General features: G+C 48.0%; 1 protein-coding gene across 1 annotated transcript; it reads left to right on the top strand.

Annotated features, from left to right (window-relative positions):
• The first annotated feature begins 19,326 nt into the window (after positions 1 to 19,326).
• Positions 19,327 to 23,569, top strand: LOC144109684 (uncharacterized). Its single transcript, XM_077642483.1, has 3 exons — positions 19,327 to 19,858; positions 20,622 to 20,831; positions 23,280 to 23,569. The coding sequence occupies exons 1-3, from the start codon at positions 19,327 to 19,329 to the stop codon at positions 23,567 to 23,569; spliced, it is 1,032 nt and encodes a 343-aa protein (XP_077498609.1).
• The last annotated feature ends 165 nt before the right edge of the window (positions 23,570 to 23,734 follow it).

Genomic DNA, 23,734 nt, shown 5'->3' with positions numbered 1-23,734 from the left:
CCTAAACTTGGGCGCGAGGTTACTTCTGACAATGTTACTGCGTTTCTTTCGCTCGTTCCCTATGCCACTTCAGATCCTATCGTGCCGGCTGACGGATGAACCCTACGCCAGAGGTCTGCGGACCGCTCCCTGTCGCTACGTGCTCGGCAGCCTTCCGGCACTCGGCGAGCAGTGCTAAATACGAGCGTCACCTCCTCCTGGACGTCTGAACCCCTCTGCACGGGCCTGTTGTTCGAGCCTGAAGACGCTTGCTGCCTTCTCCACCATTACTCCGATGTCCAGCTCAACTTGCCCGCCTGTGCCACCGAGCACCTCAACGTCTTTTCCAAGCGCAAGGACAATATGATCTTGCAAACGCTTCAGTGCTGTGCTTGGACAATCTAGTTGCCCTCCTGTCCCCGCCTTCAGTTGTTCAAGAAGCGTCATCCTCTTGAACGCCTTCCAAAAACGGTAGCTTTGGCCGAGCTGTAATATTCGCGGTGCTGCATGGTCGCACTCTCCGTTGTAATCTACAGATAAGATTGCCCCGCTTGCCACGATATATTCATTTCTTTTGCCACTCCCTGATTGGCTGCTTAGCACTCAAAAAGCGCGTCGCCGAACGAATAGAGGTCATTGTCTTCCTGGCGCTGCGTGGGTCGTCTGTTCCTTGGGCCGGTCGTCCTGTCGCCCTCGGCGTCTAGCCGTCGAATACGTAACACCACGTTTAAAGGCGTCAAGAGCTCTGAATGCTATCGCACTGCCAGCCCATAACGAAATTGCGCGTCTGTGGTTTTTAAACTAGAAATTGTTTTCCGTAAACAGATTTTCTGAAAATAAAGAGGCTAGAGCTGAGAGCACAGGTAAGAGGAAGAAATCGAAATATTGTGGCGATTTTGTACTTTTTGCTGAAGAACTTGCAGAATAACAACAGTTGGGGCATTTCTGTAGCAATGTCTGCCCATCCCCTCTCATTTTAGACAGGATAAAATGGTGGCAAGGAATGAATGGAAACACGATTTAGTTCGTAAGTGCGAGCGACGGCTGCCACAGTTTGCAGAGAGGCGGCCTTTTAAGATTGCTAAGGAGCATGTGCGTGCTGTGTGAGTGAGAAACTGCGGGGACACAGTGTTTTTTACCGTACAGAAAGCGTTGATTCCTGCGACAGATGCTATTAAGAAACAGATTAAACCCTGGACGCATGAAAATTTTTTAGTTTGCATACGTGCACATTCTATTGCACTTGCACTTTTTAGAATTATCCGAACGGTGCAGATTTGCTTAAGCGAAGAATGCGGACAGACTTAGTTTTCACTGGCAGCTACTTTACGCGTTAGTATGGACGCCTGACGGGATCTCAACGTGCAGATTCGAGGTTGTAATTTTGTTAACTACCAGTTGCACTAGCGGAATTTCCTATTGAGAAGACGATGGGAAACTTCAAAGAATACTCCAGGCATTTTTTAAACAAGGTCATGTACAGATTGGTAATCATTCAGGGTTCTTCAAAGGCAGCGGTCGGCGTAACACCGCAAGTGGTTGACCAACATATAGTTATGTCTGTAAAAGAAGAAATATTCATGAATTGTTTAAAACCGAGAAGCTGCACGTCCGCTGATTAAGCCAGCAGTGGGAACCATTTATCCTTGACCGGTATACAAGAAACAGTTAGGTATTCTAATTGAAAAAATAAAAGAGAATGTTTGAAACATTCATATACATGTATGACTGCGTTAGCTAATGGGTTAATACCCATGAAATCGGAACTGGTATTTCTCTGCTTAACATTTATATATCCCTCGTCGGAGTCATACCATTCCTGGCGCAGTGGTGCAGTGGTGCGCGACTGCCCTTCGATGGCAGGTGCTGCAAGCGATGGAATTTGTGCGATCTAGCTTGCTCTCCGCCAGAGAGACATAGAAACACTACGCGATTTTGCTCGGCTCAGAGTCACCGGATTTTTGCTTTCGCAATATTAGAGACATAAAATGATGGCGCTGTCAGTACTAGGACATTATACTCAGTTTTAGTACGCATCATTAACGCATTCACACTGGAATACTGGAATCTAACCGTAAGCTTAAAGGGAAAACAAACAATTGTTGATCACGCAATCCAGTCACATGACTGCGACTGTGTAACTGGACTGGCATTTTATTGAAATCTTCTCGAGCACGAGTTTTTCAGTCGATCTGAACAAATATGAATCGAGATGCGCTCTCATGGCAATTTTTATGAGTCACTAGAGTATCTGGTTGGGCATACATGATGGCTCAGTAGGACACCGGTTTGGACAGATTGGGTCTTGTATTCCAATCTCAGTTCGCACAAGGACTCAATCCGGTTAAAGCACTTCAGAAAGTGTGTGCATGCCGTCCACTGCTGCTGCTTGTACAGGGGTCGACTGCTCCTGAAGTTACTTGCATGCAGCTTTTACCCCGGCGTCTCCATTCGTTGGAATGGGAGATAAAGAATGAATGAACTAATGAATGAAATCGGTTTCCAATTGGCTGGAGGTACAGATGCTCTGTATGGCTCACGAGCGACAAAATGCAGTGTGATGCAAACGCACCGTCGGCGCTTGTTACATATGTTGTTGAAAACCTGGGTTTTTCATGCTTCCTTTTTGAATTAAAATGGTAAAACTTCAGAAACGAAATGATGTGTTCCAAAAACTATTGCTACCATCTCGGAAAAATTGGGCCCTTCAATATGAATTTGAAAGTCCCGAAGCGACACACGAGCTCTGAGGGACTCCGTAGTGGACGGCTCCGGAATAAATGATACTCCTGTCACACGGCATTCCTTAAATACCTATCCGGCAAAGACGCCTCTTTTCAACAGAGGAGCAGCGACGCAGCTACACAGTGCAGCCCAAAGGTGAAACAGTCGTTGAGACTTCGCACTCGCTGCTATTGATGAATTTGATGATGTCAGTGCTTAAAAATAAAACTGAAGTATTCTATCCATTAGTCGAGCTCAGACATGTTGTTATTCTTACTACTTCTTCATTAGAACTGCAACAACTGCTCACATCAGTAGAAGCAGGCTTTGTGTATTGCATTGACTACCAGGGGCCCTCGTTGTTTCTGCAACAAATTTACTGTCTTGCAATCTGGGTAAAAAATATTAACACCCGTCGAAAAACCAAAAAGAGACAAACCATTCGCAATTTAAAATATATTTTCAAATATCGTTAGCTGCATATATTTTTCTTTTTTTTTTACTTTTGACGTTGGTGTTCAGTGCGATCGCTGGTTCTCAAACGCAGCGCCCTCTGGCTCTAAAGGTTTCGAACGGGTGCCTTCGTCTTCAAGGCATTTAGCGGCTAATGTGCACGGCATTTGTGCCGTGTAGCTGCACTTCTTACGTAAGTCTGAGCATTAGGGCCTCATTCTCAAAGCATTTGCGGTACTTGGCCGTGTGAAAGGGTTTTGAGACTACCTGGGGCTCTTCAACACGTGCACTGATATCGCACAACACACCGGCGTTGTTGTGCTTCGCTTCTGCTGAAATACTTCACTGCAGAAGCACAATGCCAGAGCCACTGAATCTCCGCTGAGAGTGCTAAAATATGTTTCATAATAAGCTTCGGTTCATCAGTAGAAAGAAACAATTTTGAGACCGCCGCTTTGAACAGCAGTTGACAGCGAAAGCCGGATAGTGTGTTGTTGATGTATTATTTAACAAAAAAAAAACGAGAAATGTTGCCGGCCGATTTAAATTCTAAGGCGGATGTGCATTTTACTGGAACCTCCTTGGTAACAACCGCACGCAGGGGCTCCTGATTATGAGCCAACAAAAGGTAACATGACATGGAGAACTGCAGGATTGATGCAAGAAAAAAAACACTGCACACAGACACAAAGGGCGTCTAGAAAGGAGAAGATGCACAAGTGAATATGTAAAGAGCTTATCATCTACATGCTTTCAATGATTGTCCTGAGCAAAAACATTCAGTCAACTTGTAGTGTCCTGCCCTTGTTCATCATTATATATGTCTTACTTTCGTGGACGACTTTGCTGAACTACCTTTACTCGATGCATTAAGCAGGAAAGGGAGAGGACAAAAGGGGCTTGTTATGACACAATATACAAGAACGCCAACAGCCACTGTAACCAAGGAAATCAAAGAAAAATGTTTTTTTTTTATTTCGTAGTGTAGTCTCTATCAGTGTCTACTAAATAGCTTAACGAGGGCCTTGCTTCTGCAAGTATTGATCCTATAGCAAGTATCAGGAGCTAGTATGACGTCCTTGCACCCGCACAACTAGATTCTCTTCGTAATTATTCCGCCGTACTGCAAAAGACTGGAACAGCCGTCCTCGAGAGATTGCTGCTATAACCTGCCCATCCAGGTTCCTTGTACGTGTTTCACATGTACTTGAATGAAAATCATTTCTTTGTATGATTTGCTCTAAAATTACCTGCACTTATTCTTTTTTTTCATTTCTGCGTGCCCCAGCTCTTATGTAGCACCCTCTAATGAGGGTCTTTAAGGTAATAAAATGAAGCGAATGCAGCAAAAAGGGTTCTCGCACTGCTTCCACCTTCACCGTTCAATAACGTTTCACGTCGCGCTTGGGGCATTACATGATGTTGTACGTCCGCCGCTATGGACGAGGGTGGCGGTGGTGGGTAATCTCAAGGTTTAGTTACACGCAACACGAATACACTCGAAAGTAGGAGGCCGGATAGCTACCATCTTAGCGCAGTTGTTGTAGCACCGTACGTGAAGTGCAGATCTCGTGGGTTCGGATGCTACTGGTGGTGTTTTGTTCTATTTTGTAAGCAGTTTACTTTCAAGTAAAAATGATTACACTCTAAGCGGGTTCAGACCAGAAGGCAGCGGCAAGGCAGCGATAAAGTGGGCGGGAGCACGACGTAGAGTTAGTTTACGCAACGGTCCTGCAGGAAGGTGTTGTTGTTGATGTTGATGTTGTTGTTGCTGCTGATGATGATGTTGGCATTTGGAAGAGTGGCACAAATCCACAGTGGGCAACGTATTGGGCAGGGTGCGTTGCAATCTGAAACAGGAGAAGCGCGTACATTAACATAATTAGGTAGCAGTTATCGGTGAAATTTTGAGTTAGAGGTACAATCTAGCGCATTGGTCACAGCCGTCCTTCTCTTCGGCGGATGTCTGCACTGGGCATCGGTGGCCTGCTGCATTACAACCACATTAATTTCGCATTGATCGATACCACCAATATTTGACAGGACGGTTACGAATGCGTTTAGCAACAGCTGTTGAGGTATTTTTATTTTACTATATGTTGAGGCAAACAATCTGAAAGCGACATGTTTCAGATCACTCTTTAGTTTTCCGCACGTATTCGCTTTTTGTCTAGGTCTCCTCTCCAGCCCGCAGATCTAAGCGCGTGCGGCCACCGATGACATCCTTTACTAGGGCGGCGCGTTTCGCAGCAGCTGCCGCGGATGGACAGTGCTGCGTTCCTCCATTCTTTTCATATTCTTCCTCCTCCTTTCAGACTAACCGCCCTCCTTTTGCGGAACCCGATGCTATATCTATGCCATACTCCTGGCGCTGTAAACCTCATCCTTCTCTTTCCAGGATAACTAACCTGCGGTTGTCTCCCTTGGCAACCATCCACCGGTTCCGACTTATGCTCTCACTGTACCTTCCTCCTTGCATGGTAAACACTCTCCGATTAAGCTTTCTAGTGCTCTCTCTATACCCGGTTCTTTCTACGGTAAATATCTCCCGGACGGTTCCTCTTGTAACCGCTCTCCAGCTAGCACCCCTACACTCTCGCGATACCCTCCTCCTTTCACGGTAACCACAACCGGGTTCGTGGTTTCTCCGCTTTCGCCACGCCCTGTTGCATCTGCGGTGGCCACCTTACGGGCGCTTCCCGTGGTAACCTCCCTCCGGCTACGCCTTCTTACACTTTCGCCATACCTTCCTTCTTCTGCGGTAATACTTCTCTTCCTTCGAGGGTAACTACCCTTCTGAAAGTTCCCGTGGCAACCCCCCAGTGGTTATGCATTTTATGCTCTCGCCCTACCCACCTCATTTTGGGGTAATCATCCTCCAGTTCCGGATTCCTCAGCTCTTGCGATGCCCTCCACTTTCAACGATAATCACCTTGCGGATGGTTCCGGTGGTAAGCATCTATCGGTTACTATACCTTCGCTCGCCTTATACTCTCGTCCTTCCAATGTAACCACCGCCCGAATGGTTCCCATAGCAACGCCATCATCATCATCAGCAGCCTGACTACATCCACTGCAAAGCAAAAGCCTCTCCCATGTCTCTCCAATTAACCTTGTCCTTTGCGAGCTGCACCCACCCTATCCCCGCAAACTTCCTAATCTCGTCCGCCCGCCTATCCTCCTGCCACGCCCTGCTACGACTGTCTTCTCTTGGAATCCACTTCGTTACCCTTAAGGACCAGCGGTTTTCTTGCCTTCACATTACATGCCCTGGCCAAGTCCATTTCTTTATTTTGATTTTGACTAGGATTTCGTTCACCCGCGTTTGTTCCCTCACCCACTCTGCCCGAATAGCAACGTACCTAACGGCAACGCGGACGATGCGAGCTTATTACCACGCGAAATCCATTAACGGACGCTAAACAGCTGCCTCTGTAAGGCATTCCGTTAAGCTTTTCCTGGTTTTGGTGATTGGCGGCTTCAAATTTACTTGAGGCGCTGAAAAAACAATACAAAAACGAACAGATATCCCAGAAGTGGCGTGTCAACTAGACTGAAACAAAACAGCCGCGTTTTAATTGCTTGAAGCCTTGGAGAGACAGATTCGCAGAATCAGGCGTGTATTCGTAGAAACGCATACATCTTCATTATGAGGATTGGTTCAGTTGCGCTTTTAACAATTAAATACTAACGTAAACATAATCGAAAACATTTGCAATGACACAGAACAAGAGACGACCGCCAATATCTTGTCCCCGTTTCTGTGTACTGTATTCTATCATGCCTAAGATTCACCAAATTGCTCAACTACAGACTGTTTTTAAATGTTTCAGCTGAAATTTTTGGCAATCGTCGTCAAACATCGTTGTTATTATATGATGAAATTGACACTAGATCAGAAGCAGAAAACTAAAAATTTATACGACGGCCATTAGTGCAGAATTTTCGAGCTCGCCTCCAACGACGCTGGTTCCCACCGACACCTGCAAGACGGGGAGCACACGGGAAGTCAGACGCTCGACCGATCGGCCATCAGCGGAACGGTGCGTGAGCTTATTTAGACTAAGCTACAGTGTGTCTACCCATGAAGGGCTATCCGGGTGTGAAAACGACGTTCACTGGGCTGAATTCGGCCATTCGACGATGTCCGAGAAAGCTCGCAACCGAACAGCGGGCATATTTTTGTGCTAATTAGCATACACGCTATTTTCACGAATTTGATTAACTGCGAACCATTTGTTGAAGAAATATTATCTGGCGAATGCTTTTGAAAGGTTTTGCATGTACTTCCGAAGATTCGGACGTCGTGATATCCAAGAGAGATTAAATCTTTCTGTTCCATCCCGTGTGGTGTTATCCCCCCATGCCATGGAAACTGTGCTCACAATCAGAGATTAATATTAATTGGTTTTTGGGGAAAGGAAATGGCGCAGTATCTGTCTCATATATCGTTGGACACCTGAACCGTGCCGTAAGGGAAGTGATAAAGGAGGGAGAGAAAGAAGAAAGGAAGAAAGAGGTGCCGTATTGGAGGGCTCCAGAATAATGTCAACCACCTGAGGATCTTTAACGTGCACTGAAATGGACTGAAAACGGACTGAAAACGGTGCAAATGGACTGAAAACGGTGCTGGCTCCTATGCAAGAAAAGGACCCATTGGCGCACGCGGGCCATATTGGCGGAGGTCAGAAGAGCGCCGCACCTGAGGCTACATCGACGTGGTTAGCGATACTGCAACTGCGGTTGCAGATCGCAGAAGTAGTGAGGGAATCGCTGGAATTGAAGCGCGAAACGTATACTCTTCGGTCGGAGCGTATAGCATGAGAAAAGGCCAGCGAGACAGAAAAAATGCAAGTGTTGGAAACGCAAAGAGCGAGGCAGGAATTAAGAGATGTCAATTCTGAGTCTGACGTCGCTGTCCCTGGCAGATTAGTTCCTCAGAACTGCGAAAGCGCACGACAAACTTTAAAGGTGACCGCAGGTTCAGATGAAGTTGTCGCCGAGGTGGCCTGTAGGCCATCACTGACAGCTGAGGACGCGCCGCTCGTGTCGGTCTTGCTGTCGATACAAGGGACACAGGTTGCGCTAACTCGGACAGCGGTATTGGCGGACGCGTTGAGCGCGCCGGGCGACAGCCTAGAGCTGCACGAGGAATCAGCGACGATTTCCATGCGTGATTCTGGAACAAAGGAAGCGCACGCAGAAAACCATCGGACACCTAGAAAGAGTCGTCGCCGTCGAGTGTACCCTAAGCGCAAGAAAGCCGAGCCCTCTAAGACTACGCCTCCGGGTGACTCAGACGGTAGCAGCTGGAAGGGTGAGGTGAAGTCGTGCTTCTCGGCTGCAGAAGGCGTTCACGTTGTGGAAAGGCAGCGGCAGGCGGGAAGTGGCGTAGCACGTTAATCAGTGGGAACAGTAGGGTGCGCGTAAATAGAGGGGCAAGCGAAATCGCGACTTAAAAGATTTCAGAAGACGCTGGAGCGCCGCCCCAAACGGAGAGTACCTCGCCGGCGACAGTCAGGGCTAACTGGTCGCGCACCAGGCATTAGAAAGCAAAAACGCTCATCGGGCGTCCAAGATTGCCGATTGCTGCCAAGGGAAGAAAGCTTGACAGGCAACGGCGCGTTCAGTTAAGAGTCTTTGTACGGGCGGACCGTTCGACCAACACCACGCTGCCGGGCCTTTGTAGGTTTATTACCGGAACACTGAAATACTTGCAAAGGGGGCGCGGGAGTTGTCCTTTCTTGTGACTGGTCGGCGTCAGTGATACCGCGTCCCAGCCGGGCGCGGCTGAAGAGTTTAAAGCATGCGATCTCTCCGAGTGCTCTATGTATGCATGCGTAAGTAACCAGTAGATATAATGTGGGAAGCGGAGGCTGGTGACCAGCTTGGCAGTTGGCATACAGAGAGCGGACATGGCAAGTTCTGGAACTTGCAGATTGGTGTCCTAACCTTGTGTGCACGGAACGAATTGAGGCTGTGTATGTGTGTGCGCAGTGCTGCTTGAAACCTTGTGGTTGGACTTTTATGTCACACTGACAGGAAGTGTCCACGTGACATTCTTGGTTGGGAGGTGTGGAGTTCGCTGACCTTTCCGTGAACTCGTTGGTTTGGTGTTCGCAAGGAAGGTCACTCCAGTGGGGTCGGAAGTTGCCAACAAAGGGACCCGTCCTGTCCCGGCCTCCCCTGCTTGCGGCGGACGTCCTTATCTCCTCCGCCTGGTCACGGGCATAGCCCGTCTTAAGCAGCCTAACCATGTACAGGTGTGGACATGTGTGCGTTCACAAGGGGTAGCTGAGGCTTCGGGAATGCACGAGATACGGCTGAGTATTAGCCGAGTTCCCGGAAACCCACTATTTCCGTAACTGTCTTGTTCTCTTTCGGTGTCTTCTGTAAACAACTTTAGTTATCGTCTCGTCGGCATATGTTTGTCGCGTGTGCTAAAGAGAAAAAATATGTTAGGAAACCGGTAACCGCTGTGCCTGGGTGCTGTGGGAGAGGGTGGTCGCGTTTGTGCTGTTTGTGTATTTTATTGCAACCTCTCCTTTCCCAAATGTTTAATCAGCACTCTTTCCCCAATATGTGATTAGTTGGCGGAAAACTTATTTTCCTCTCTCTAACCACTGATTGGTGACGTGTGTAGCTTGTAATCTTCTTGGTGACGGTCTCTGCTAAGGGCGGAGACAGAGGGTTTTAAAACAAGCGCACAGGGTTGAACGAGGGCTGAATTCGTCTGATCAACGGTTTAGTCATGTAAATAGTTTTCTCCTTGCTTTGTTTCTTCTTATTTTATTTATGTAGTAAATAAACAGTTAACCTTCTGCTTTCCTCGAGTAATGTGAATGTTTGCAAGTTAGAAACACCGGGTCATCAAGAAACCCCGATTTCATCATCAACAAGCTGTTTCCTCTCATCGCCACCTGAAGGGGGAAACTCAATTGTAAGGTCTTACTGTATCGATATTTATATGTTGTTCAGGATTTGTATAATTATAAAATTTTGCTCTACAGCACTACCTGATTTTCTGTGATGTGGATGTTTACGCAAGATGAGTGCAGACATATTTGTTCATTACATATGCTCTTTGTTATCGTAGCCTTTCCGTACAAGTGCATCCTGTTCGCTGTGATTGCTGGGTGAAGCGATAGGCCTTGGCGGCCTATGCCTTTAGCTTTTGCTTTTTCTCCTTTCTCCTTATTGAAAGGATGAATAAACTTCATACTTCGAACGTCGTGCGTGTCAAAGCTAATGTATACACTGATTGCACGGTGGGGGGAATGCAAGCATTATTTGCCGAATTGCATGACTGGGTATGATTGTGTTCGAACGACCCCCAGTGCATTAAAGTGGCAAGGCACCTTATTTGCTTCGTTCAAGAATTTTTCTGCGACTGTAGGATGCCAGTTCGTGGTGACAAAACTCTTAGCAGCGCGAGGAAATAGCAAGGATGTGTACCATAGCTTTTGTTTACAATGTGTATGCAGCCCTGCCGGACGCGTCCTATATGGCCTAACGCCACCTTGATTGTTAATTTACGACGACGACAGATGTTTGTGAGCATCGGGATTATAGCAACGCGAAGCCTTGGGCAGTTCGAGACCCCCGAAGCAGCTCGGCCGGGCCTGTGGGAAAATACAGTGTTTTGCCTGGCTTGGCCAGGGGTGGACTTGAAGTTGAGAGGCCGTACTGCGTTGGCGGCCATAGACCGAGCTCCGTTGCGTAGCTTTTGATTCAATATTGCAGGGTGGCGTACAATTGGGGAGTTCTAGCAGCGGCGCGGTTGGCAGCTTGTCGATCTCGCGTATGAGTGCAGCAATGGAGGCGAGTTGCCGGTCTAGGCTTTCGCTTGGGACTAGCCAAGCCGATGAAGCGGGAGTAGATGAGGGAGCGGCCGGTGCAGCGGTTAAGCGATGCGCCAGCGCCCCGCCACGTGGCTGTTTCAAGCACAGCCACCCATGGGGAAGAGGCGCATTGCTTATGAGAGTCACCACGATATATTAATGCGATTTACATGCAGCACTTGTGAGATACAGGCTAATCTTCCCGGGTCCCGTAGGGCTCATACTCAGAGACATGGTGGACAAATGGCGATTGCATTGAATTTCGCAGCGGTGGCCACTTTGCTCCCAATCTGGCGGGCACGTTGCCGCCTGCCACGGTGAGCATGTTGTCATGAGGTTACAACATCACGTGAGCTCTCTCGGCGAACCAGAGAATTTGGCTGCAGAGAAGCCAGAATTATTTTGTGAGACGACAACCTAGATGCAATGGCATTAGTATGGACGGTGATGTGCAATAAAACAATATGCGTTAGAAAAACGTGTCGATGTGGGCGAAAGGGTGCACAACGGGACTCCGAAGCGTCGGTAGGGAGGGACCTTATAACGCTATCGCGTCATACACTTAAGGTGAACGAGTGTCCCCGAAGGTTTTGTCTTAGTAGTACGCGGGTGTGTGGCCGCAGCAGGCAAGGCGGCTGCGGCGCCGTCAAGATTTTATACTGCACTTTCTCGCGCCCCCTAAGGATTGTATATTAGGAAATAGCATGCATAAAATTACACAAAGTTGCCGCTTAACTTGGATGTTGTTTCGGCTCATAGCGTTGATGTCAACAAAGCTTTTCTCTTTCATAACTTAGAACATTGATACCGAAAGATGCACAGTATGTTGCGCAAGAAAGGACCGTGGAGGTAATATACAATACTCTTTGAAACATTCCAAACACCGGCCTCTTTGCAATCCCAAGGTACGTAAATGAAGCAGCTCTTATTAGACAGAGAATCATGAAAAATTAAATTTGCTGTTCCTTATTTCACAATCTAAGCCTTTATTTTAGTAAAAAGTCTCAAAACTCAGTATCCAAAAATGGCGCGAAAATTCACAGCGGCGCAGGGCCGCAAGCAAGTCTGAAAGAACGTTACATTATTTTCGTCATTCAGAGCCAAGTTGTTCAAATATTCGCCTTCTTTTTGCAACCATAAGCCTGATCAGTGAGCTTAGAACGGTAGCGGGGACATATCTTATCCGGGATTTGCTGTAGTTTCCCTTCGTAGATTTTCAGCTCGGAAGTAATATGATGTTCATGTACACGGACGTCGCCTTTAGCCGCAACACCTGAAAAATGAACAGAAAGTTAAGTACGGAGAGAACTGCTCGTGTGGTAGCCGCAAGTGATGAGAGGAGTCGTTAAGCCGTTGTTTTTGTTGAAAAACAGTCGCGTTAGCAATATAATTGCCAACAGTTTAAATTGACAAGCTTATCGTTATCAAGCTGTGGCTGACTTGATACTGTGCTCGTTGCGAGTGTGCATTCCTTCACCGGGGAGTTTGAAATAAGTTACGATGATCTAAAAAAAGAACTGCGAAAGCTTTTTGTATCCTTCTTGGGGTTATGCATTTTTTTAATCACATGAAACATAATTACGAACTGTGAATTTGCTCACACTGCTGGAAGCTGTACCGTCAAACTTTTCACAGGGAGCTTCAACTAACGCGGCATGATTTAAAAAACTAGGCTTTTAGAGGAATAGACATACCTTCTGCAGAATTGTAATACTTATGTTAGCAGGAATAAATAACCAAACAGGTCAGTCATCTTAAAAAATGAGCACCTTAAGTAATTTTTAATTGGTACACTTTTAGCTGTAAGAGTTAAGTGTCTGGTCACAAATATAGCTTTGTAGCTGGTCTTTTGCAGCAACCTTATCACTTTTTGGAATTTATAAACGTGGTTAGATTCAGCGCTGTGGTCGCACAAATTTCGAACATGGCGCTCTTTTCTAGAAGCCAGCGTCATGGGCGCGCGCAAAGCAAGGCACACCACTATACACGTCAGTCAGCAGTGCACGTGTTCGTACTGCAGCTGACGCTGCGATGCTCGCCACTCCTTGCTGCTCCAGGCATGTGCGCCACAGAGTGACGTGTAGTGCTGGGTGTTGCTTTGCGCTTGTTATCAACGCAGGCCTTTTTTCCTGCGAGTTGGAGCAACGAGCAGCTGCACGGACCTCTGCGTTGGCAGCACGCAAAGTCACGCCATCTACTACAGGGAGTGACGGGTAGTAGGAGGTGTTAAAGTTACCGTATAGGCGGCGTTCCTTCGCGCCCGCCAAAAACGCGTGATGTCTAAAATTTGTTCAGCCACATAACTAAATGGGGAATCGTCTTTTGGAAATTCTTATAAGTGACATTCCAACTGTAACGTCCAGCTGAAAATCACAAACTTTAGCTTTCGGCCAAACTTTCATACTTCGAATGTGAACGACTAGAATGTAATGAACCACATTACTAATTGAGCTGACGTCATGCCAAATGATATAAAAAATGTATAACGGATCCTTATAGAATACGGCCTCTGGTAGAGCACAGTGAGTTTGCAGGCTATTTTCCTGTTGTCTTTGTCGTTAGCAGCGTTGTTTAGCAAAAATAACTGTGCGTTGGTGCGCGTGTGTTAAAAAGTACCGTTGTGTGACATGTGCTATTTAATTACAAAAATGCGCTGATTGCGAGTTTTTCAATCTTCTTTAAAAATACAGTAGCATGGTAGTTTCAGTTCTGCCAGCATTGTAGGTTATTTAAACAATTTAGGAGTACTGGGCGACTTATCAATAAATGCTTTCGCAGGAGAGCATATTAGGTAAAAAAACTAGCAGTGGCTTAGCTCGGCTATGCCATAATACACGTAGCGTGAGCTACGCTGAGCCGCTCAGCATCAGTTGCCGCTGAGGAGCAGTTTCACTCTCCTTTTTCATGGCTATGCCACACTGGCAAATGCCCCGCTAAATGTATACCCCCACTGTTACCTCTGCGCATGCACACAGAATGAGAGGCGCCGTCAAGCGGTTCTGGAGCGGCGTCAGACTTGGCTAATGCGGAACGGAGGCGGACATCTGGGCACGCGCCAGTGCAAGTGCGTCTGCCGCGGCTATGACTGTCACTCCTCTGGAATGCGCAGAGCGGCGAGGCACGCGCGGCGGCGGCGGCTCCGGCGCGCCAGCTGTGCGCCGTGTGACGTCACTGCTCCTCGCGCATGCGCAGCACGGCTCTCCAGGAGCCACGCGAAACTGCTCAACGTCGGCCAGTGTAGCTCACGCTGCAAAAGTGCATTGAAAAGGATAAAGCTTACACGGCAATAATAGTTAATAAAATGCAAGACGGTAGTACAGACAAACAACATTCTTAAACAAGCGAAGACATTACACTAGATAGAATTGGTCCCCAAGAGAAAAACACAAAGAAAAAAAGGGTGGTGCGCACCTTATACAGAGCCAGGACTTGTATAAAAGTGATACGCCCAAAGTGTGCAATACTTACTACTTTGCAGTCGTACAGCATTGACACAAAAGGCCTGTGATGTAAAATAGTCGATACCATTATACACAGCGCCTGTAAAACAATCTGTCTTTAAATGAAAAAGGAGGGAGAGGAGAAGGAAAGGTGGGGAGGCTAACCAGGAGATGCAAATGGTTTTCTTGGAGTGTGAGAGAGGAATACAGGATACAAAGTGGAAAGTGTTCGGTAAGTGAACATATACCGTAATGTTCAAGATCATCGCGCAGGCAAGAAATCCTTAAAAAACGAAACAGGGCTTGGCTCGTCCGGAGAGCCGTCAACAGCTTGGGCCTCTTTCGAGGATATTCATCTGTGTTAGTGGGCGAGGATGACTATAGTCCAGTGAACAGCAATGTATTTACATCTCTCAGCACTGTACGCTGCGCATGCACAGAGAAAGTTCTGAATCTCCTGTTCAGATTTGCAGCTAACATAGGCGGGCCTAGCTGTGTGCCTTGACCACGAGAAAGGAATAAAAATTCGGACACGAAACACCCGGCCAGAGGCTACATCGCTAGTTCGGATATCGTCATTTGAAGCCTTCTGCCTATATATTGGTCCGATATTGTAGAGTTATATTACTAAAGAATTTAGGCATCAAGTACGGCCATGCGGTTGTAGTGGCGGCCGGGTAGGTAAGAGGACAGCAAAAGGCCTGCAAAGGAAGCTGCTTATTTTGTGCTTTGTGCCCACGAACAATAAAACAACTCTGCAGCAGCGACAGCAGCTTACGCGCTTGGCTGTCGTCGAAGGACACGAAAGCCGGTCCTCTAGGCCGCGCTTAATTAGAAGGTTGCGCCATATTCGTACATTGTAAAATCAATTGCGGGTGGGTAGACTCCTTCCACAGAGATCTAGTAGCTGCATGCTTGACAACCAAATGGTTAGGCGTCCTCGAACAAGACCAGAAATAATATTTGAAAGCTTTGAAGCAGTATCATTATGCATTACAATATTTTATCCATCAGAATTCCAAGAGCCTGGAGTACAGTATATGTAACAGATAAGAAACTGTTGTTATGCAGCCTTCCTTTTTCTTATGTCATTTGTTTGAGCAGGTTTGCGCACGACGCAAAAGAAGAGGAAGCGTTTTCTGCTTGTAGTAGTGGTATAAAATAATAACGGAAAGTTATTTCGCTGTGAACCTGAACTTTCACTCTTTCACAAACCTTTGAAACCTTTTTTTGTCTCTTGCAGAACAGAAGAGGTTGCTGAATGTCAAGTTCAACTCTTCAGAACCTGATACAGACTGCTTTTTTTGCTTACTGAATAAAGTGGCCTGAAGCAGAAGCTTCTCCTAATTCTTCTCAATGGTTTGAGAGGTTCAAAGTTCTATACATTGCAACGGATAATGCCGATGACGGTGATGTGAACGAAGTGTCTCCGTGGCATGCGTGTCCTCTGTCTTGTTCAGCACTGTGCGCTCTCGGTGGCGTGTATTCAGTGCCCCGGTTCTCCTTGCAACTTCCTCGCCTTGAACCACGTAACTGTTTATGGAGGCGCAGGATGTACTCTCATCACACCATGGAGCTTCAGAGTGGTCCCCAAGCCGGAGCTACCACAATTGATCAAACCGGCGAGCCACATAGCATTGTCACCGTTATTTCTTAGACATGGCTATTCAGGAGCTGCATAACAGCATTGTACCAACCCCGGGTGATCACTTGCAAAAAAAAAAATGGCAGTGGTTTAGCTCTGGGTAAACCTAAAGTGACACGATAGCTACAGCTGGTCGAGTGGAAATTGCTGAGTTGAACTGCAAGGTCAGTCCTTTGCCGCTCCGTTTCGCTGGGCGTTCCTTCCTCATCTTCGTCACACTTGACACGGCGCATGCGCACGGCTGTTGCAGCTCGGTTTCTCCGGCGCTCAGCGCTGCCAGCAGCAGGAGCTGCTCCTCACCACGTGGCTGGTCACGTGATCAACCACGTGACCACGTGGTGGGACCGTCGCCACTATGCTGTGGCTGCGCCGCCACCGCCACGTGCCCCCGCCACGCTGAAGGCTCGAAATGGCATCAGCAGCGGCGCTACAAAATGGCATCAGCGGCGGTCCAGCACTAGGATTTAGGGAAAGCTTGACAATTTTCACACACTGGTCCAACTTTCAAGCCAATATTAGGCCATAGTTTGGCAGATCGAGCAGCCACCCCTGCCCGGGCTTTTGTTCCGCGACATCGGCCACTGGCTTCCGAGTTTTCAAACACTGGCATCGAGCTTTTAAAAATCGGCATCCATTCCTCTATATTGACACATATAACAGTGCCAACCGACTAGCCAATGACGAGCATCGCGGATAGAGCATTCTACTCGTACTTAGCAAATATTCATTAGCAAAAAAAAAAAACGTTTACTGTGGCTTGCAGGCCACAAGACATCGTGGGGAGGAAAGGGAAGGACGGCGCAAGAGTAAGGTGGCAGAGGCTGAGGGAAAATCATTTTCAAGATTGCTGCCGTGCTGATGATTCAGGCAGGAGAGCGCAGTTTGCCAAGCTGCTGTGGCAAGGCTAAGGCATCCATATAGTGCTTAATGGAGCTGTCTTCCATTGAACAGATGAGTCATTTCGGAGCGAATCGCACTCCTCTTACAAAAGCGATGTTGCACTACATTCGAACAAATTCCTCGTGCAGCTCTCGCATGGTAACCCCACGACACGTCGAACCTGCAGAGACATGCGTGATGTGGACATCATCAGCCAACGTGCGGCCGTCGCAGGACAAAGACGGTTAATTAAAACTGAATTTTGTGAGGTACAGTGTCCATGAAGATAGAAGGCAATTTAGGGAATAGTTTTCTATTGATGGTTCATATGTAACACAATATTAGACGAAAAAAAGTGGAATTGCATTTACAAAATTCGCCTTGTACCTAATGGTTATTTTCTGGTATTAATGCGCCGTATCGCTCCCCCCAGTAAAGATATTCAAAGTAGCCAAAGCAAGTGAACGAATGGTTTCGTTCTAATATCACAACTACATATCTTAACATTTCGAGCACATTTTTTTCACTTTCTTTATCAAAGTTAAGCCACAGGTTGAAGCATCTCCTACACATAGACCAAGTTTTTTCTGCAAATTGTGAAAATGACGGTTTACACAGTTTGCGAAATACGCTGAGCACAGGAACCTCGGCGCACCTCAGCTTTGAAAAAGAAAATGAAGCATATTATCTTCGTAGCTTCGCTTCCATGTGACAAAGGAAATGAAACTGACTAAAAAACCGCGTGAAAGCACCAATCTGAAAGTCCAGAGTTATTAACTTAGAGGGGTAGAGACGCCAAATTCCAAGATTGTAGAAAGACTCTCATTCGTTTCCTTGGTATATGAGCACCATAGGAGCCAAGTATTAAACTCAAGGGAGGTCTAGAATATATTTAATTTCATTTGAAAGTTTGTGAAAATGCTCGCCCTTCGAAGTCCGACCCATCGCTAGAGCATCAATGCGACGTAGAGACGGAGAAGAAAAACATCAGGTATTTTTTACGTCATTGCACAGTTTTCTGACGTAGGGGCAAAGTTTTGCGGTTTTGCGGCCTAGCAATCTTGCTCTTGAATCTTTCTTTTCCTAAATGCTCACGTCTGCGGCTCACGACCAACGAGTCAACGCATGCTGTTGTAGCGAGCCCGCCAGTCACAGTTCTGCTGGCGTTTTAGTTAACGCGCACAGTGACCTTCAGGCACACCAATCGGCATGCCTCAGGTTTCGTGCGTTGTTGATCTTTGCCTCAGCAAGTCCGGCACCAAAGCGGCGTTGCATAAATTTCCTCGTGATGCCGCGCAGAAACAAGCTGGATAGATTTTGTGCGTGCAATTGGGCGCCACTATTAGACTCCGAGCAACTATACAGTGTTGTATGCTCGCTACACTTTGACAACAGCAGCTACGAGTGCAACCCGGCATACCTCGCTGGCTTCGGCATTAGATCAAAACGTTCCCTGAGCGCTGGCGCCATGCTAACGTTGTACTAGCTGGCAGCAGCGCAGCGTCTTCTCGCTGCGGGAGCTGAGAGAACGGACGAACAGTGTCAAAGCTTCAGGTGTGTATCGCTTGCTTTCTCCTTGATGTTTGTTGGCGTGCATGTTCGCGCTGCAGCGTCAGCTTGTGCAAAATGTTTGCGAAGTGCGTCGTCGATGGTGCCAGCGGGCTTCCTGACTCCTGTGAGTACGCGAGCGTAGACGAGACTCCAGACTTCTCGTCTTCGAGCACAGGTTGGCATTTTTCGATGATCCGGTTTACTTGGGTTTTGTCATGATGCCAGAGATTGATGTTTTGGTTGGCTGCTTATCTAACGACCACAGTAGCCCAGAAAAAGTACAAAAAGGACACGAAAAAATAGTACTGAAACCTGGTGTGAACGCCGCGACTTCGTATGAAGATGGCCTCGCTGTTTCTACCTCTGCCCAACCATCGACTTCTGCTATCGTGCTGTGCGCGGAACGCTGCCGCAAGCGCCACGGTTAAATAAAATTGTGATAGCGTGAGCACCTAGCGAGCCGCTGACGTGTCATTCCGTGCTGCTGATAAGCTGCGCACGGCACGCTATCGGCGCACAATAAGAACACCATGCTCTTGGCAATAAACGTTTTTTAGTTCTGGACCTTCGTCGATGCTGGTCGTAGTTATTTCACTGGCGACGAGGATGGGATCCGTCGGGACTGGCCTGCCAAGCGTGTCTGGGCAAGATCGGACGACGCACATCGGAAGCCACTAACGCGGACTGCAAGTGGCTGGCGGCCAGGGGCAAGCAGCTGACAACGGATCCTACGCACCAAGCAAGACATCGACACGATAAGTAACTGCACCGAAGCGTTGTTACGTTTACGTTGTTACGTTCGTGCACCGAAGCGATGTCGCGTCTTGGCAGAATCGATGAGTACGACCCCAAGGTCCAGAATTTTGATCCTTACTTGGAACGGTTTGAACATTTCGTCAGCGCCAATGAGGTCTCGGAAGCAAAGAAACTGTCAGTTTTTCTAACAGTACTTGGCGCAGAGGCGTATGAAGTCCTCAAGAACCTGGTAGTTCCAGCGCTTCCCGGTGAAAAGACTTTCGCTGAAATCAAGATTCTGCCGAAGAATCACTACAGCCCGCAAACTTCAGTCATTGCTGAAAGGTGCAGGTTTAACCGCCGAGTTCAACTGGAGCAAGAGAGCGTAGAAGATTTCGTTCTGGAGTTAAAACACCTTGCTCGGAAGTGCAATTTCGGAAACATTCTGCAGGATGCCTTGCGAGACAGACTGGTAGCAGGCATTCGCAATGAGGAAACTCAAAGAGCTCTGTTCACCACGGAAGGCTTAACATTTCAAGGCGCATGCAAAATTGCGCTGGATAGGGAGTTGGCCACACAGCAGGCCGCGTTTTTGCAGCAAAGAGGTCGCAGTGAGGCACTCAACGCGGTGGGAACGCACGAGAGGTGCGGCCGAAAGACAAAAGACTCAACGCGAGGAAAAAGTCAAAAACAGAAGTGTAGCCGCTGTGGCAAGGCGCATACTTCAGACAGCTGTTGGTACAAGAGGTACAAGTGCAGACGGTGCTCGAAAGTGGGTCATCTTCAAAATATGTGCCAGGCAAGCCGTGAAGAACTAAAAGCGCATCTAGTATCCGAGTCATCGGAAGAGGAGTCCACGTTATACAGTTGCGACGCTACGCCTTCTAAGAAGAGCTATGTTGTGTCTGTGAATGTTGAAGGCCACGACCTGCCAATGCAGGTTGACACCGGTGCTGCTGTGACTGTTGTGCCGGAAAGCGTGTACGCCGCTAAGTTGTCGCATGTCAAGTGTGAGCCAACGAAATTGGGGCTCAAAACTTATACAGGTGAAAAAATGCATGTGATCGGTCAATGCAATGTCACTGCTCGCTATGAAGGTCAGTGCGCCGTGTTACCTGTTGTTGTTGTGCGTGAGGGTGAGCGCAATCTGCCTATACTTTTAGGCAGGAGCTGGCTTGAGAAGTTGCAGCTTAACTGGAAATCTCTTTTCGCCTTGAGCATTGACGACAGGGTGTTGAAGTTGCATTCCAAGTTCCCTAGTGTATTTTCTTCCACTTTGGGAGCGATTAGGAACTATGAGGCAAAATTGGTTCTGCAGCCAATGTGCACGCCTGTGTTTTGTAAGTCCCGGCCAAGTACCCTTTGCGTTGCGAGAAGCGGTAGAAAAAGAACTGTCTGACCTTGAAAAGAAGGGTGTAATCGAGCGAGTAACGCAGAGTGAGTGGGCAACTCCCCTCGTAGTGGTTCCAAAGAAGGAAGGTGACAAACTAAGGTTGTGTGGCGACTTCAAAATCACGCCCAATCCGGTCCTAAAAACTGATCACTATCCATTACCCCTACCGGAAGATTTGTTCACAGCCGTTTGTGAGGGAAAAGTGTTTTGTGTGCTTGACTTATCATCAGCATACCAGCAGGTGATGCTAAGCCCGGAATCCAAAGCAATTGTTACAGTAAACACGCACCGGGGGCTCTATCGGTACAACAGACTTCCCTATGGTATAGCGAGTGCCCCGGCTTTGTTCCAATCTTTAATGGATAAAGTCTTGATGGGCATTAAGAATGTAGGTTGCTACATTGACGATGTCATTGTAGCTGGCCAGGACATAGATGACTGCGAAAAAACACTTGAGCTAGTTTTACAACGATTGAACGAATACAACATTACTGTCAAGGCAGAGAAATGCAAGTTCTTTCTAAGCTCAGTGTGTTACCTCGGGCACAAGATAAGCTCTGAGGGGATACATCCCACTGAAGGCAAAGTGAAAGCAATCGCCCATGCTCCTGAGCCGGCGAATGTCACTGAGCTGAAAGCTTATCTAGGGCTACTGAACTACTATGGCAAATTTTTAAACAGCCTAGCGTCTGTAGCAGAGCCATTGTACAAGCTACTTCGAAAGGGAGAGCGTTGGGTTTGGACGAAGAAATGTAGCGATGCGTTTGAGGCCACGGAACAGCTCCTTATCAGCAGCCGAGCGCTCCCGTACTACGATGCACGCAAACCGAAGGGGTTGCAATGTGATGCATCAGCGTATGGTGTTGGAGCGGTCATTTTTCATGTGTTTCCCAACGGCCAAGAGCGTCCAATTGCATTTGCTTCGCGTACCTTGACACCTGCAGAAAAGAACTATGCGCAGTGTGAAAGAGAGGCTCTAGCTCTTATTTTTGGTTTGCAGAAATTCCACAAGTTCTTGTATGGCAGGAAATTTGACTTGTACACGGACCATCAGCCACTATTGGGAATTTTGGGTCACAACAAAGCCACGCCAGCATTAGCAGCTGCCAGACTACAAAGGTGGTCTTTAATTATGTCTGCTTACCAGTTCACTCTGAAATACCGCAAGGGAACTGAAATTGAGGTGGCTGATGCTCTGTCAAGATTACCTACTTGCGGTTCTGCTAAAGCAGAAACTGCGGAATGTCTGTCTGTTTTCGAATGCACCCCGCTCACAGCGCGGGATGTGTCAAAGGAGGCTGCACGAGACGGCACCCTCAGCAAAGTAATCGAGTATGTTCGGTCGGGTTGGCCAGCAAATGTCGTGGACGAATTGCAACCTTATTACGTCCGTCACCTGGAACTCTCCGTCGAACAAAATTGTCTCACATGGGGGACGAGAGTAGTTATACCTGAGAATCTGAGGCCCGCAGTCCTGTCCTTGCTTCATGAAGACCACCCTGGCTCTAGTCGAATGAAAATGTTAGCAAGAAGTTTTGTGTGGTGGCCGAACATGGACAAGGCTATTGAGGAGTACAGCCGCCGCGGTGGCTGAGTGGTCACGGCGCTCGGCTGCTGGCCCGAAAGACGCGGGTTCGATCCCGGCCGCGGCGGTCGAATTTCGATGGAGGCGAAATTCTAGAGGCCCGTGTACTGTGCGATGTCAGTGCACGTTAAAGAACCCCAGGCGGTCGAAATTTCCGGAGCCCTTCACTACGGCGTCCCTCATAGCCTGAGTTGCTTTGGGACGTTAAACCCATAAACACATATTGAGGAGTACATAAGGAAGTGCAGAGTGTGTCAACTCGTACTACCGGCAACTCAGCCTGTACCTCTCCAGCTGTGGCCGTACCCAACAAGGTGTTGGCAAAGAGTACATGTTGACTATGCGCAACAAGGTAACCACAACTTTCTTGTCTTGGTGGACGCCTACTCTAAATGGGTTGAAGTTTGGCCTATGACGTCAACTACCACCTCTCAGACTATTAGTAAGCTTCGCAGCCTCTTCGCAGCGTATGGTTTTCCAGAGGAGATTGTCAGTGATAACGGCCCACAGTTTGTGTCGCAGGAGTTCGCAGCATTCTTGTCTCGTAACAGTATAAGACATACTAAGACTCCACCATATCACGCAATCTCTAACGGAGCAGCCGAGCGGCTAGTCCAGACAACCAAGAAGGCGCTTTTAAAGCAAGTGTTGTCCCTAGCTGAACACGGAAAGCAACAACCCTTGCAGGAAGGATTAGACAGTTTTTTGATGTCGTACAGGAATACCCCTCATTCTCTAACTGGGAAGACCCCAGCCGAGCTGTTTCTGAGGCGACAGCCGCGAGTTAAATTGTCGTTCCTCAAACCGAGTTTTGTGCAAGACATGACTGATAAGCAACGATGCATTAAGCAGCAAAGAGACAAGGACAGGGGCTGTGAACGTGCTTTCGCCGTGGGGGAAAGGGTATTTGTGAAGTGCGTGCGTAGTGAGGACACCTCTTGGGACGATGGCACTGTGGTACAAGTTGTGAGCCCAGTGACTTATATCGTGCGCGTGACTGGTCAAGTTCGATTTGTGCACGCCGATCACCTCCGCCCTTCTTTTGCACGACCAGCCTCGCTATCGCAGCAGGCATCCCTACCAAGTGAGCAGCCTCGGGAGTCGCCAGGGTCGGCAGGGCCCACAGTTGAGACCACGTGCCCCGAGGAGACATCGTCGGCCGGCACCAATGCACCCGCCTCGCCACCTTCTCCGGCAGCCGACTCGACTGTGCCACTCGACGCTTCAGGTGAATCGCGAGAGTCTTCGCTGCCAGCCAACGACGACGCTGTGGTGCCTCCTCGCCGTAGCCAGCGTATGCGCCGGCCCCCGGATTGGTTCAGACCATCAGACTTCAAGAAATGACTTCGTGTTGTCTAAGGGGGGAGGAGATGTGATAGCGTGAGCACCTAGCGAGCCGCTGACGTGTCATTCCGTGCTGCTGATAAGCTGCGCACGGCACGCTATCGGCGCACTATAAGAACACCATGCTCTTGGCAATAAACGTTTTTTAGTTCTGGACCTTCGTCG

The sequence above is a fragment of the Amblyomma americanum genome, chromosome 11 (assembly GCF_052857255.1).
Source record: "Amblyomma americanum isolate KBUSLIRL-KWMA chromosome 11, ASM5285725v1, whole genome shotgun sequence".
Taxonomy (NCBI): Eukaryota; Metazoa; Arthropoda; class Arachnida; order Ixodida; family Ixodidae; genus Amblyomma; species Amblyomma americanum.
This window is presented reverse-complemented; position numbering and strand designations above follow the sequence as displayed.